Here is a 16156-nt window from a genome sequence, read left to right as displayed (position 1 = left end):
GTGCATTCTAAACAATGATGGTGGAAGAACTGCCCATCTTGCTGTTTTGTCTTTGTAGAGATTCTACACACTCAAGCAAAATTGTTCTGTATTTTTCTGAACATGATTTGATTACTGTCGAACTCAAGTGAGAGGTGTGTTTCTGATGATGCGGTCCACTTCCTTTCTTATTAACCACAAATAACGTATATCACGTGAATTCCGTCTCGCCAGCTCCGTCGGTTTACATTGATCCCGGCAGTCTGAAAGGTGCAACAGTTTCACCACAGTTTGAAACCTGCAGTTACCCAGTAATATCACGGGTCACTTAGACAACATTAAGTATTTCTACAGCCGACACATTAATTAGTCAATCAACAGATTCATTTATAGATTTCAGATTGATGACAGTCTCTTTTTTTTCCTTTCCAGGTCATCCTGCTTCAGGACAGGGTTACCCCGGCCCCGGCATGGCCATGTCCCCATCTGGGAACCAGCCCCAGTACAACCCCCACTCCTCCCACACGTCCCATCAGCCCGCCACCAACCCTCAGTACCACGGCAACCAGGGCATGGTTCATAGCAACCAGGGCATGGTTCATAGCAACCAGGGCATGGTCCATAGCAACCAGGGCATGGTCCATAGCAACCAGGGCATGGTTCATAGCAACCAGGGCATGGTCCATGGCAACCAGGGCATGGTCCATAGCAACCAGGGCATGGTCCATAGCAACCAGGGCATGGTCCATAGCAACCAGGGCATGGTCCATAGCAACCAGGTGGTCATGACCCACACCAATCCACGGCCTCAGAGTGCTCGCTGTCTGCTGCAGACTAAAGGCCAGAAGAGCACGGATGGTTTCCAGGAACAGGTATCTGTCTGTCTGTCCATCTGTCTGTCCTCCTCTCACTCTATCTTGGAGGTCTGTTTGAAAATGGGCTGCGCTCAAAAAATGGCTAAATATATAAAAACTAGGTTAGAAAGAACATCAGTTTTTGGGATGGAGGTGCATTCAGATATTGTACAACACAAGTAATAATGAAACAGTCTATAAATTCATAATCGTACCAAAAGTACCAATTATGTAGAATAGCCTGTTTTAAAATCAAACATATATATTATATTACTGAAAACTTTAATGTTGTAGCTGGTAAAGTTGGAGCTCATTCTAATGACATACTGCTGGGTGGTGTAACCTACAATATTATTGTACTCTTAGATTACTGATACAAGGTATAAATAAACTAAACAGCTAGTAACTTAATGTTTTATATATGTCGTGGAGTAAAAAAGACACTATATTATACATATATATTCCTCTGAGATGCAGTGAACTAGAACTATAAAGAAGCACAAAAAGTTGTACAGTCCTTGTAAATGTTGAGTAGATTTTGAAGGGTCCACATAGGCCAAGAAAGCTATCAGCTAAAAGACACAAAATATTAAAATAACTAGGACATGTAAGTGTAATTTTAGACACCCAACAGCAAAGGTTTGTGAGAAGAAACAGAAAAAGCCACGGAGGCGTAGTTCTAAATCTGAAATATTTCACAGATGGAGAACACTGTACCAGTTTAGATAGGAACATGAAGTCATTCACACCACCCAGATCAGCTGATGTTCTTGCAGGGTTTTGTTTTTGCCTTCCTAGTATGAGACGGCTTTCATTATGCCAAACAGAAAAATTCTGACAAGGATATTTGTGGCTCGATTGTTGTTGTCACAGAACTGAGGACCTCCAATATAGCTGCCAAAGCATGTCACACATCACACGAAAGCACTCTTCCACTGTGATTGTCTATCTACTCTGGATTGTTATGATTTTTGTATTTCACTGTCACTTGTATTTCTTTTCTGTCTTTCTTTATCTCCCCCTCCTCCCTTTCTATAGTTGTGTGTGAGAATAGAGAAGAACCCTGGTCTTGGTTTCAGTATCTCTGGTGGCATCAGCGGCCAGGGGAACCCCTTCAAACCCTCCGACATGGTACGACCCGACCCGGCCTGCCAGCCAATCACAGCCTCCCCGGCTTTACCTCAGAGTTGCCATGGAAACTGCTGCTCGTTACCGCAGTGTTTCCGTCTGTCTGTCTGTCTGTCCGTCTGTCTGTCTATTTGTCTGTCTGTCTGTGGGGCAGCAGTTCACTTGGTTAACTTTGTATTTATTTGAGTCTGTGATCTTAAATTACAGACTTTTGAAAAAAACAAAAAATCAGTTTGATTGAAGTTGATGAATTTGAAGGGGCAAAGATGTCTGAGGTGTGATATAATATATCAAAACTAGACCTTAAAATGTTAGAAATACTCATGTGCATCACCAAACAGGAGAGAAAACTTAAGCGAAATGATATCAGAATTTGGCAACAGATACATATATCACATATTACTAATAGTGTGTTTGGTTCACTTTTACAGTGTCCTCATCAGGCCTCTTGGAAAATGAAGTCACACCAACAAACTTGAATATTTGAGCATTTAGAAATAGATTTGTCCCCACATGCACACATGATGTCTTATCACAAGACATGCCAAACTCTTTTTATCATTTCTACTTCTGAGTTTGACTGATTCTGTCAGTGAATGCCTGTACTGAGAGCCTGTTGGGGTTGTAGATCCCCCAGGCCCCCTGCACATGGCAGTCTGTCCTAGAAACACGCTGCTATAGTCAGTCTAAAGGAGCGAGGCAGCTCACGTAGCTCTGACAGCTATTTTGGGAAGGCTGCTTTAGTTCTGGGACACGGTGGGCGATTTTAGATGTTCAACACTTTGATCTCCGGATGGGAAGTATGGCAGATTTTACTGACTGTTATTCAGATGTTGAGTAACTGACGAGACAGCTGGGCTATAAATAGAAAGCCTACAATAAGAGTTCTTTAAAACAGTCAGCCTCTGTGCAGCCCATGTGACAAATGATGAATTAATTTAAGTCGGGGGTGTGAAGTGATAACATAGAAACTGTCAATTCATCATTTAACTTAAGCTTTAAGGAGACAACGAGTGACTCAGATGCTGACACGTACAGTTATTTAATCATCCCCATCTCTACTTGTATCCATAAAGCTTCACCAGCTGCAGTCTGTCCATTATTAATCCTCTCAAGTGGTTCTGCTACACATTTTGTCAAGTAATTGCATCCTACATACAGTATAGATGTACTGTACACTGTAAACAATTGTCTTGTAAATTAACAGTAAAGTACTGGCAGCAGGGTTGCCAGCATTCTACTGTTAATTTTACAGTTCAGCTACTGTTATTTACTTTACAGTATGTTACTGTGATCAAAACCACATACTGAATTACAGTAAAATCCTGTATATCCTTGATTTGACAGTAAAGTACTGGCAGCTGGGTTGCCAGCATTCTACTGTTAATTTTACAGTTACCTTACTGTTATCTACTTTACAGTATGTTACTGTGATAAAAACACATACTGAATTACAGTAAAATCCTCTATTTTATTGATTTTTACAGTAGACTAAAACACAGTGCTGTATGAATTCACAGTATACTAGTGCAAGCTGCACTAGTTGTAATATTGTTGCAGTATACAATTCAGTCATTTTTTGTAAATAGAGCATATTACTGTCTGAAAGCCAATTACTATGAATTAAGCGCTGTCTTCACTGTAACCTCAGTTATTTTAATATACCATAGGCCTATACTGAATGAGTTTGTTAAGTAAAATACAGCCATTAAAAATGTGTACAAGAAGAGACTTAGAAAATATCAATTATATAACCTTTATTTCAAAATGATCAGTATTAACAGTATGTTCATTTACTGAATACATACAGAGGATGATTAGAAGAGGAGTTGGGGGTAAGGTGAGGGTCTTCTCCATGTCATCAACTGGCAGACAACTGTAGGGCACAGACAGGATAATCATGGTTCGAACAGTTTAGTAAGAACTACTGTAATGGAGTTTTTTTTCACATTTTTTTAACTTCTGGTCTCATTTTTTACTGACCTTTTGTAATTAAACTTTTGAACACACATGACACACTTGAAAAATGAATTTGGAATAATCTTATGAATTCTCATATGGCTTACATATGCGGATAGAGTGGTCTATTCAATGGAACAGACCTGACATGGAAACAGTAAATCCAACAGTGATTAAAAAAAATAATTAAAAAAACTGCCAATACACACCAAAAAGAGGGTAAGCTCACGTTTAAGTGTGATTCTTGTTAATGTAATATATACTGCAAACATTAAAAGAAAGAGCTAAGTAGTTCAAGCAGCCTCACTGCGTTGTTAATGTTGGCTAACTCTCTATAGGCTAACATCAGCACATGAAATCAAACAGGTTGGATACAGCTTCTCACCAGTTTCACTGAAAAAGAACAAACACCTGACAACACTGAACAAATAAGAACCAAAATAACTATCTTATTTGAAATAGAAATCTGCCTTACAGCCAAATTAACTATAAAAAAGCATGCTAAATGTTACTGCTGTAGCTTTCCTCACCGCATGGCAAGTTAAGAGGACCATATAAGAATAATTAATCACTGTTTAACTAAAATAAAATAATAGTAGGATAGGAAGCAAACATCATCTAACAAATACAATATAGTTCAACTTACCCTGTGATTTGCTGAAGAAATGCAGGATTAAAATACATGTCCAGAGTTGGCTGAATGGCTCCAACGTGTTGTGGCATGTCTCCTCTAGATATACAGTAGCTTTCCGTATTTTCGCGGCCTCTCTGCTGTTGATTCTAACATCAGTCCCAGAATGCAATGCTTTTTACGGTATAGTACAGTATTTTATGGGAAACGGCAAGCTACCTACAAATATTGCCCAGAATGCATTGTTTTCTACAGTTTAATACCTTTTTAATTGAAAACAGCATGTTACTGTTACAATTTGGCTGTTTTTTTACAGCAATTTGTTACAGTGTAGGTGTAGATGGACACTTTATCTATGCATGTTTATACGGATGAATGACTATTGAAGAACACTTTCAAATATTTCACATTAGAGTAAAATGTTTACATTTACCATCATACAATCACCTGCTGGTATCTGCAGTTATGGCAGTTAACAATTGTTGATTTTTCGCAGAGCAATGGGAGTATGCATGGTTTAAATGTAAATGTTCTGAAGTTGAAATGTGCATTTAGGCTTCTGCATGTCTGGCCTCTTCTCCTCAGATCCCCCCACAAAGTCTCACAGAGGAAAGTTATCATGACACAAGGACAGCTATTACCTGCCACCACCAAAATTTCCTTTTAATCGCCTTATTCTTACTCTGCTCAACACTTGTGAGCCGTTTTCCTGAAACAGTCTGAAGTTGCTTTCATGTTTTTTGTTTTTTTTTAATTGTTGTCAACTCATTCATCGGCAGTTTATGCTCAAAGAAAAACACAAGCCTTTGATTTTGGTTTTGATCATTTTTTGACCTACTTATGAGAACTCCTTTTGGTTTGTCTACATAAACATTTGTGACTACTCGAGCCAGAGCAGACAGTACTAGGTTTAAGACAACACATAGTTGTTTTAATTTTCTTTGAATGTAAATTAAGGGCAGACTTAAGGCTAAATTGAGCCATAGTGTAAATAGTTAAAAAGACTGTGGATCAAAACAGCTTGACTGATAAATTATACATCTGTGGTTTTGATCCCCAGAGCCGACTACAGCCACGGCTGTTCCACAGGACTGTGGCCTCCCCTTGTGGTCAGCTTGTTGTTTGCACCCATTTTCTGATTTATCTGGGCTAAAAGAAAACACATAGCCCATTTTTATTAGTGGTCTTTATATTTGTATAATACTATAATAGTGATGGAGCAGCACCTTATTTAACCCTCCTCTTATGTTGCAGGTCAAATTGACCCATTTCAAAGTTTAAAAATCTAACAAAATATATTAAAAGTATTTTTCATTAAAAGAAAAAAATTAAAAATGTGAAATAAAATTAAAAAAACATGTTGTGTAAAACCATTGTATTTTATATGTAGGTCTATCCAATGTACATAAAAAAAGGTTTTATGTGATTTTTAAAAAAAAACAAGTGAATTATCCTCATTGAACCATGATCTGTGAGAGGTAAAGAGCACCATTGCACAAAATATTGATTAAAATGGTAGGAAATGGAGTTATTAATTAAATATAAACAATGTTTATTCAGATTTTTTTAGTTTTTGGATAATTAAACATGCCCTGGGTCAAATTGAGTCACAAACATTATTGCTGTTCCTGAAAAACGAACATAACAGGAGGGTTAAATTAGCTTAAAATTTAACTGGAACACTTGTTATTTCGTCTCAAATTCAAACGAAAAACGTATTCTCTTTATGTTTCTTTCATGGAGAACATTTTGTTATAGTTTTACCTCTATATTAATTGACCTCTATATTTTATGACGGCTCAACACAACATTAACATTTCACTACAAAAAGTGCCTACTTTGTGTGTTGTTTATATGACACAAAATTGAATCTTGAACCCGACAGAATCGTTTAGTTGCATATCATCTGTAATTATTTTTCTTTCAAGATCTAATCTTTGCTTGAAGAACTTATTCCGATTAATTGCATTTACAAAACATACTTCAGTCTGACAAGTTATTTCAAAGTTTAAAACCCCCCAATGATTTCTTCTTGTTTTAAAATCCTCTGTCAATCCTGTCACAAGTCATTATCAGGTTTCTAAAAAGGAAGTGAAAGGAAATTATTTTGACTTAAAAGACGAGCTGAGGAAGTCTAAGCCATTGGGTCAGTTTCACTTCTGGCTAATTAGGATTCAGCGAGTGGAGAGGGTGACTCAGTTCCCGTATTGACAGGAGCGGGATCCCGGGCTTTGATGTATTAGCTCCTCATGCTCGCTTTAAGAACAGGAGACCGGGTTTTAAAGAGCAGAACATGGATTTTTCGTCGAATCTGGGTCATGAACATTTGAAAAGTCAGATTTTCTGTTCCTGCTGTTGCTAAATATTCTGTCTTTGCACACTGAGCTGCTGTCGATAACATACTTACCTAATATAGTGTTTTAGCGAAAATGTATACATGTTATCACGGTGCTGCAAAATCCTCATCCCTAATATTGTCCTGAAAAAGACAAATATTTTCCAAAATTTCTGATAAAATGGAAATTTTGAGGATGAAAGGTTTTTGCAGGGCATTGCAGTTTTGTGTGAAACCTATTTACAGTGTGTGACTGTTTAATTGTTGTGACTAATGCTACCCAATTTCCAGCTGCTAACAAAAACACTTGTCATGTACAGTGAGCTCCATATTCCACTTTCTCAACACCTCAGTAGTAAAAATGAATCTACCGGACCCAAATAACAATTCATGCTTGTCGTGTGTGTTTATAAATTGCATAAATGCACCATTTTGCATACAAATGAACCATTTCATAGCCACATCATCAAATCATTTGATTGCATACATGTATGAGGCTCACTGTATAAATGCCAGTGTTACCAGGAACTGTAGCAAAACTAATACTTCTAACATAAACACCTCTTTAACATGCTATATATATATATATATATATATATATATATATATGTGTGTGTGTGTGTGTGTGTGTGTGTGTGTTTGTTCCTGCATTCACTCATAGACTGTGATCTGAAGGTGCCGCTGCACTGTCACTACTACATCGTATCGTTAACTATATCACTATATCTGTTAAACTCACTGTTGTGTGTGTTCAACACGTGCACAACCTGTTGAACCATATGGAGTCGACACAGCCGCATTGTCCCACACTTTCTGTGTTCAAAAACATCTTTTAGCACTCAGTGAAAAGATGTTGGTGTTTTTACAATCTCTGCCTTGGGTTATTGAGGGAATATATGGGGTGTGAAATATCTTCAGCCCTCCCCGCTGCTTCTTTCCTTTAGTCAGTACCCATCCCACACCTATTCCTCTTGCCCTATTCTGTATATATTTACTGTATATCCATTTTTCTCTCTTTCTAACGTCATGTCTAAGCCAAGTCTTTATCTGTATAAACAGCTGATAAATCATTTTGACATGTGTAATCTATGTCTTCTGGGGAGGAATGTATCACTCAGCGGATAGATGCCAATAATAAGTAAATCCACTTTAAATTTTAAACTAAAATTCATCATGAATTGCATGCCTCTCTAAATTAAGAACAAAGAGAATGCATGGTTAAACTGCCCGCCTATTTTTGGCAGAAATGTGATTTTTTATTTTTTGGGTGTGTGGATATTAAGATGAGAATGAGAAAGGCAAAGATTCTAAACCATCGTGTCCCTGTGTTGTCCTAACGGTGTATCATTTTGACTTATAGGGTATCTTTGTTACTAGGGTACAGCATGACGGGCCTGCCGCCTCCGCCCTGCAGCCCGGAGACAAGATTCTGCAGGTAACATCCTCTCACTCGTCATCAAATGGGCCAGAAACAGCCACTTCCTGCCCTCTCCCCCTCCCTAACCCTTCCCTTATTTTACAAATAACGAGCCAGAGCATTCAGTAGGAAAAGTACTCCTTATCTGTTATAGTTAGCTCGACATTTTTTCACACAAGATACTCAACACAGACACAAAAACACAGATTAGCCATGAGTTGGAGCAAGTGATCACAGATCAAATCAGCAAGAGTGTATCGGCATTTTCCTACCTGTATATTCTGCCTCTGTGTGTGTACCTGTTGGTCCAGAAATCAGGCATGACCCCCCTCATGAACCCTCTCTCTCATTCATCATTAGCCAAAGCTACCCAAAAGCTTTACAGCAGACATCACAGGGGATCTGAGTAGCCTCGACCAATAGGTAGTTTATCCTGTCCTTATTAGTGTTACTATTGAAAGTTGTCCAAAGCTAAAAAAATATATTTGAAGCTAATTTTTTAAGACTTCAAGACTGATCTTTTTTTAAGATACATAATCATTCAGTGTTTGTCGTAACTACTGTGGGACTGCTACCACTTACATATTGGAACAGAGTTGTGATTTCTGGCACAATTTTATTGTTAGTTTCTGCTTATCATCAGGGTCATTATGAAACACATTCCAAAGAACATTTAAATAGCATAAAAAAATCAAATGCTTTGGTCTCCCAATAACATTTTTTATACTACAAGTATTGCTTGCTTTCCAGGTCAAATAACTCTTTTCGAACCAAAACAGATTTTTAAACCAACCATTCTATATTATCTCAGCGAATAATTGCTCTTTATAGGCAGTTACTTGGTCTTCTAAACAAAGGGAACGTTTCTGCATTGCATTTTGAAAGCATGCAGTATACAGTATGAATTACAGTTTGTTTTTTCTTAGATGACCAGATGGTGGAATACTTTCACAGGGACAACAAAAAGCTATTGAAACAACTTTTTACCTACAATTTAGGCCAATTGAATTAAATCAAGAAACACTATACAAAAATTATTGATAAATATTTCCTTTATTTATGTAATTACTGTAGCCTATGTTTTAAAGCAGTGCTGGAATTAAAGAGACAAATCACCCTTCGATAATAGTAATACAAAAATTATCTCTTACATGTAGTGCTGTTTATCAGTCTAGGTGGAAGGGGCCAAGTGTTGGAGATATCAGCCGTAGAGATGTCTGGTTTGCAACTATAACTATATAGTTATAGTTTACAGTCAGCTTGTGGCGCTCAAAGCACCAAAAAAATACTTTTAAAATTCTCTTTTCCTCTTTCCAGATGTTATGGCCTGGTTGTGAGCATTTTCATGTCGGAACTATACTAGAAAGAAAATAGTTCCATCAGGAAACTACTCACAAAATGTCTGTCTTTATTATTATTTAATCTCGAGATACAGGGTCATGATTTCTGGAAGGACGCATTGCGGTTTGCAGTTTTTTGTATTATTTTGGTGTGGACTTTTCTATGTGGACTGTGCACCAATGTGACAGAGAGAATATTTAAAATTATTATACATGGCACATGCAGTGTATTACATTGTTGACTATTACCCCTTTTCGACTAATGCTACCTATACACCAGAAGACTTTGAAAAGATTTGGAAAGACTCCTGCAAAACTATCAGCTCACATCTGCTCACATCTAAAGACAACTGTTGAGAGTTTTTAGTCCCAGCCTAGTCTCAGACTGAGATTCTACAAAGACTGTGAATCTTGCAGGATCACTATTTACAAGACTACAACTAGATTTCCTTTAGAATTTTTTACCTACCATGCAAGTTTTGTGTGTGCAGTGGTTTGTGTTGAAAAAAAAACAACAAAAAGAAGAGGAGAAGACACCACAAAATGCCCCTCACAAAGCTGAAAAGGGGTTTCTGTTTTTCTGACATGAAAAGTTGACTATTTTACAGTAAAATAGATATAAGGAAGAATAAAGGAAAGGAAACTGTAGAAAAGAATTCATGATATACATTTATGTCCTATTTAATTATTTGTTTAATTGAATAATTATACTTATCAGCTCTATCAACTTTCATTTAGTTAATCACACATTCATCATCAATTATTTATTACTTATTTATGTATACATTTATTTATACATTTTAACTGGGTCTGCTTACTGTTCTTTTTACTAAGAAACAGCGCCCCCAAAATCCCGCTTGTGGCCATAAATATATTACATCTCTATATTTGTATTTAGGATTGAGTTTTCTGACATTACTGTGATGTTACTTTTTCCTGTCGAAGTGGTTTTACTGCCGGTCTGGACCCGCTCATCTATTGGTTGTTGATTGTGTTACGTCACTGCGACTTGCGATAATATCAAACACGTTTGATATGATCGCAAACCCAAGATTAGGAAAAGACTGATAAGAAACAGCGCCGATTACTACCTTACACTTAACGATCGGGATGACGGGAGCGCGCTGTGACTCCAGTAAGACTCCTAGATTTACTAAAGACTTTCAGTTTTTAGTCTGGGACTGTGAAAATCGTTTGGTGTAAGCCCAGCATAAGGCAGGTCCAGGGCCGGTTCGGAGCCGGTGCCTAATATGGAACCAGGTCCTCTCTTTTCAGCTGCCAAAGAACCGGCTCTTGGCCAGGAAAACTGGTTCCAGTGCGGCACCAACTCTTTGCTGGTCTCAAAGACTTCTGACTAACAAGACCAACTAAAACATTTATCATTAATTTTATTTTATTTGATTAACTGCAATGTGATTGATTGATTTATATGGGCTAGCGATAGCTTACAACAAAGGCTAACATGAACATCTTACGTTTAGTGTTAATAAGAACGTAATCGCCATGCATAGCGATAGAGACGACCAGAACAAATGTGTTGTATCAGTTGTGTTTTGATGCCAATGTAGGCACACAAAGCCAGGAGCAACATTTGTAAAGAGACGATGTAGTCTGCCATTGTTGTTATTATCTTCACAGAGACGCTTCCAGACGTATACAATGACGTAATGACGTGGCTCTCTAGCCTGTGGAAAAGCAAAAGAACTAGGTTACCATTGGTCGAAAAGGGGTATATGTCACCATCTATAAGTAGTACCACACCTCACTGGCCATCTGTAGCTGACAGAGGAAAGAACATTTTATTCATCCAGTGCTGTGCTGGACAAACTACATGAGGATGACACAATTTGTAAACCATATTACGCATAGTTTTCTGCATTATTACAAGTTCTCACATCAGTTTAAATTGGATGACATACATGCCGATACAGAGAGATAACAATATTTCTATGATAGGCAAATATCAGCTGATTATATTGGCCAACGATATATATGTATCTGTCTTGGTCTACTACAAATTTATGAACTGGCCCTTTAAGTTCTAAAGGAACAGTGCAGGTTGTACTATGAGGTTGAAAATGAGATGCCAGCACCTTACCATGTCAGATTTACCCCCTCCGCCCCCCATTCCTTCCATGTTTCCCTCCCCTCTCTCCATCTTCTCTCCACAGATGTACAGTTTAGCTGGATGAACTCATCTAAAAGCCCTTTTTTGTCTTTACCCCTTCTCTCTCTACAGCATGACTGTGTAGCTCCTCCTCTTCTCTCTCTTTTCCCCAACAGTGATGTGTTACTGAGATAATGATGGCAGTGACCCTCCATCCTCCCACAAACACACACAGACACACACATAGACACATGTATGGAAATACTGCACCTCTATACATACATGCACACACACATGCTGTTGACTGTGCTGCGTGTTTGCCTTGCAGGCTAACGGACATAGTTTTTTACACATGGAGCACGAGACAGCCGTCTCTCTGCTGAAGAGTTTCCAGCGGACGGTGGACTTGGTGGTTCTGAGAGACAGCAGCACGTGCTTAAAATAGTTTTATAACAAACAAACAAACAAACACAACAACAGCGCTTCTCTACTCTGCTCATCGCCATCCCATGCCACCCCACCTGCCCTCCGCTGGAGGCTTGTGGAACTGAGAAATGAGCCGCCTTTTTTACCTTTTTAGGGGAAACACACAGACATTTATTTGCCTATTGCTGGACCAAAGGCAAATACTAGTGCCAAATGTACCATAGGAAACATATCGGCTCTTCTGTCTACCAGCGGTCAGGGACCTGACCGACAGCTGGACGGACCACAAGAGGACTCTTTGAGTTCCCACAGGGCTGCTGCAGTTTGGATTTTGTGGATGCTAATTAGGCAGTCATCTGATCAGTCAGTCTGAATAGTTTCTATTTGTATTTTTGCTTTTTATTCCACCGCCTTTTACTTTCCTGTCCACGGTTGTTTGGTGTAGCACATGATACACTTTCTGTGTTCATCATTGTTCTTCTTTGCTTTGTTCTCTTTCCCTCTATTCTTTACTTTTTCTTTATTTTCTCTTCTCTGTCTTTCTATTCTCCTGTGTTTTATTCTTTTCTGCTGTCTTCTGTTCTGCAGGTATCATTGCCTCCACTGTACAGAAATTGAAAACTTAAGACTTTCTGCCTTGTGTACATACATAGAGCTGCAGCTTTGTAGAGCTGCACTTTCCTTGGGGCCTGGACAGACAGTTCTTAATGTTTATGGCTAATATAAATATTGTTGATAAACCACATTCTGAATTCTCTCTTATGAACACACAGGGATTATTTCTCCAAATGGACACTTTTCTAAAGTATAGCCCTGATTTTTTTCTGTAAAGAAACACTGTTGATAGTTCATAACTGCTACTTGTTTTTTCTTCTTTTTTTTCTCTCCTTTTTTTTAAACTGTTGCTTGCACAGCTGTGCTGAAAAGAGCTAAAGCAATACTTCTGAGGCTCGGCCCATTGAGATTTTCAGCAGAGCCTAACTTGTCCTACAGTGCCATCTACCGAGCAAGTCATGCTAATGTTTACACACACTGCCATGCACATGAGCTAACAGGCAAACACACACAAACAGAAGACGTATGTGCCCCCATACACAACACATATGCAGTGGTGCGCTCTGTGCACTATTCATAATGAAGCCCTGTCTATATTCTAGCCTGGTTTTACAATGCTATAATAAAACCAATCACACGCACACACTGTAACATTATTCATAATATCTGTGCCATATTTTGAAGTCCTGTTTTCTAGTACTGTTACAGCAATGTTGCATTGTTTTTAGCTGTTTAAGTTGTATGATAAAAATCACCGCATGCTTTCATATCATTGGTCACTGTCAGCCAGCCATTTTCTGTTGGCTTCTGGAGTTCTTTATTCTGTAAGGGACTCTAGATGTATTATACCACTGAGTTTCAGTGAGACTGATGTTCTATAGTTGGTGCCATATGGACCCTCTGCCCCTCCCTGGTTGTATTTACACAGACCCCAAACATCAGAGCTTTAAACATATTTGTGGCCCAGATCTGATCTGCACAAAGTGAGAGCATAGTGAGTTGAGAAACTGGTTTTTAGACATTTGGCCTGGCCTTCAAATCCAAGTGTCAGCAAGCACCCGCTCTGCTGAAGTGTCACGACCTCTGGCCTCCCTGCAGGAAACAAAGAGAAAAGAGAATGTCCCTACAAGACTTAATAAAAACACTGTCTTAATGGATAAATCTACACTAAGTCAGATTTGTACCATTCTAGACAATCAGGGAAAGATCTGATCTATGCCACAAAGGCTTTTGGCTACACTTGAAATTTCAGTGTAATTTTTGTGACCTGAGGAGATGCTAATTGACACTAGTTGTACTGTACATGGAAACTTGGTCTGTGAATGTTCAAAAAATGATGTGGATAAGAAAAGAAAATAATATCAACACAGATGTAGAAACAGAGACTGTGTGAGAGGTTTCTGGAGCAAGATTTTGAAAATCTGACCTTCACGGCTGTGCTTCAGAAACTGTATAGACGCGACAGAAGTAACCATAGAAAAAGAATGAAGAGGTTCATTTTCTGTCTTCGTGTAAATGCAACACGTGTCTTGAAGACGTTTCTTGGCAGTGAGTTTTGTTTTGTTCTGTAAACATCTGATGTTTCATCCAGAGCAAAACAACATCCTCCACTGCCCTTTGCTTTTACTTGATATGACAGCGTCATCCTGAGCCCATTTTGTGTCAACCCTCTTAATAAGCGTTAGAATTTAGTTAATTCAATTTAAGGGACACAAAATGGCACAGCTTAGTCTTGTGGTTGAGAGACTTAATCTTAACCACAGGGACCCACCCAACCCTATTTAGAGTTTGAAATATCAAAGATATTGTGATGAGAACAGAGAAAAAGGTTTGATAATATAATTATTTTTTACTACATGTTTCAGGTAATTCTTTCTAAATATATTGATATACCTTAGCTTTGCTCAAAAATTGTGATATTTTATAATAATGACACTTATAACAAAGTTATGGATGGAAGTACGCACAGTATGACTTGGAGACCTACACATGTACTATCCAAAACTGTATAAAATGTATTTCTACTGTAATTGTGAATTTGTGTTATACAAATATATATTATATATATATGTATATGGCTATAAAAACAGTCATTTTCTATGTGTTTAAACTACATAAGAGCTGAACAAATGCTGAGGACGGTGTCACTGTACATAGCTGTGAATGAAATCCAATTTAAATGACTCATATTGATTGTGAATGTACTCATGCTTTCTGCAGTACCTACACCTACCCAACTTGAATGCTGCTTCTTCTGTTGTGTGACAAAAAGTACTTTGACCTCCGAAGAGAGAACCGCTGTCGATTTATAAGTTGGACAAATTTTAGTGACGATTTAACAGAACTATTTATTTCTTTATTTATTTGCACATGCAAGTTGAAATCCTTCCAGTTTTAAGTTTGAGTATTAATGCGGAGAAATGTAATTGCAGAAGTATATATAATATATATCATGTGTTTAGAATGCATTTTGCAGACGCTATCTGTACATACTATTTAAGATACAGTTTTTACAAAAAATAATATATGTATAAAATTGAAAAAATGCTGTGCAGCGATTATACTGGAGCCATTTTGGGCTTTGGGACGTACCATTTTTTCAGTATATAAGAAGTGTTTTGAATAATGTACTAAAGTCTCTATTGTACAAATAATAAAAATGTCACTATTGGTAATCTGGGTTCCTCCTCGTACACTGAGCTCTGTCTTTAGGTCGGGAGAGGAGGATATTTCTCTTTATGTTCGTCTATTCATCTATATTTCAGCAGAAAGAGAGAAAGGTGAGGAGAGAATGGGGGATGAGACAATGGATGAATAAAGGAAGGAAGTTATGGTGGAATAGGTGAAATTATTCAAATAGCAGAGAAAAGAGGCAAACAAACAGGAAAACAAAAATGGAACAAACGAGGGAAAAAGGCAGAAGAGAATAGAGGCAGAAGGAAGAGAAATGGGTGAAGTAAAGTACTGAGAAGAAAGACAAAAGTATAAAGTGATAGAATAATAATCAGGCATGAATAAAGAAAGGAGGTATAGAGAAAAACAAATGGCAATCGCCTCAGCAGGTTTGTGGGAGATTTCAGTATCCTCTGCTTCTCAGTGGATTAAAGTCAGTCGAGGCTCCCAACATCTCAGCAGATGCTCCTTTGTCTCTCTGTCCATTAGTCTAACAGCCTGACTGTTCATCCCTCTCCATCCGTCCATCTCATCTATTTCTTGACACTTATCTGTGCTGTGGATTACAGAGGGACAGCTGAGTTTTTCAAGCTGCCTCACAAACGGAATTACTTATCAAGATGGAAAACCATGTCAGTGTTTGTATTTTTCAGCAGCACAAAGAAAAAGTTTGGTCCATTTTGGTGAGTTATGTGTAAAAATACCACTAGATTTTACATACAACACATGCAACAGAAAAATGCTCATGATCA

At 38.0% G+C, this 16156-nt stretch overlaps 1 protein-coding gene across 10 annotated transcripts in view; it reads left to right on the top strand.

The window, feature by feature from the left end:
* lrrc7 (leucine rich repeat containing 7) overlaps window positions 1-15414 on the top strand; it is a 145693-nt gene extending 130279 nt beyond the window's left edge. For 7 of the 10 annotated variants that reach the window (XM_059342072.1, XM_059342070.1, XM_059342071.1 and 4 more), the window contains 4 exons: window positions 412-851; window positions 1872-1964; window positions 8247-8321; window positions 12079-15414. In XM_059342072.1, the coding sequence (XP_059198055.1) occupies window positions 412-851; window positions 1872-1964; window positions 8247-8321; window positions 12079-12195 (725 nt within the window). In that variant the 3' untranslated portion in view covers window positions 12196-15414. Of the gene's footprint in view, window positions 1-411; window positions 852-1871; window positions 1965-8246; window positions 8322-11882 lie in introns of all 10 variants that reach the window. The other 3 variants (XM_059342074.1, XM_059342075.1, XM_059342076.1) reach the window with 3 other exon arrangements.
* Window positions 15415-16156: the final 742 nt, after the last annotated feature.

Source organism: Centropristis striata, chromosome 9 (genome assembly GCF_030273125.1).
Source record: "Centropristis striata isolate RG_2023a ecotype Rhode Island chromosome 9, C.striata_1.0, whole genome shotgun sequence".
In the NCBI taxonomy this organism is placed as follows: Eukaryota; Metazoa; Chordata; class Actinopteri; order Perciformes; family Serranidae; genus Centropristis; species Centropristis striata.
Note: the sequence above shows the minus strand (reverse complement) of the source record. Positions and strands in the feature narration are given on the sequence as shown.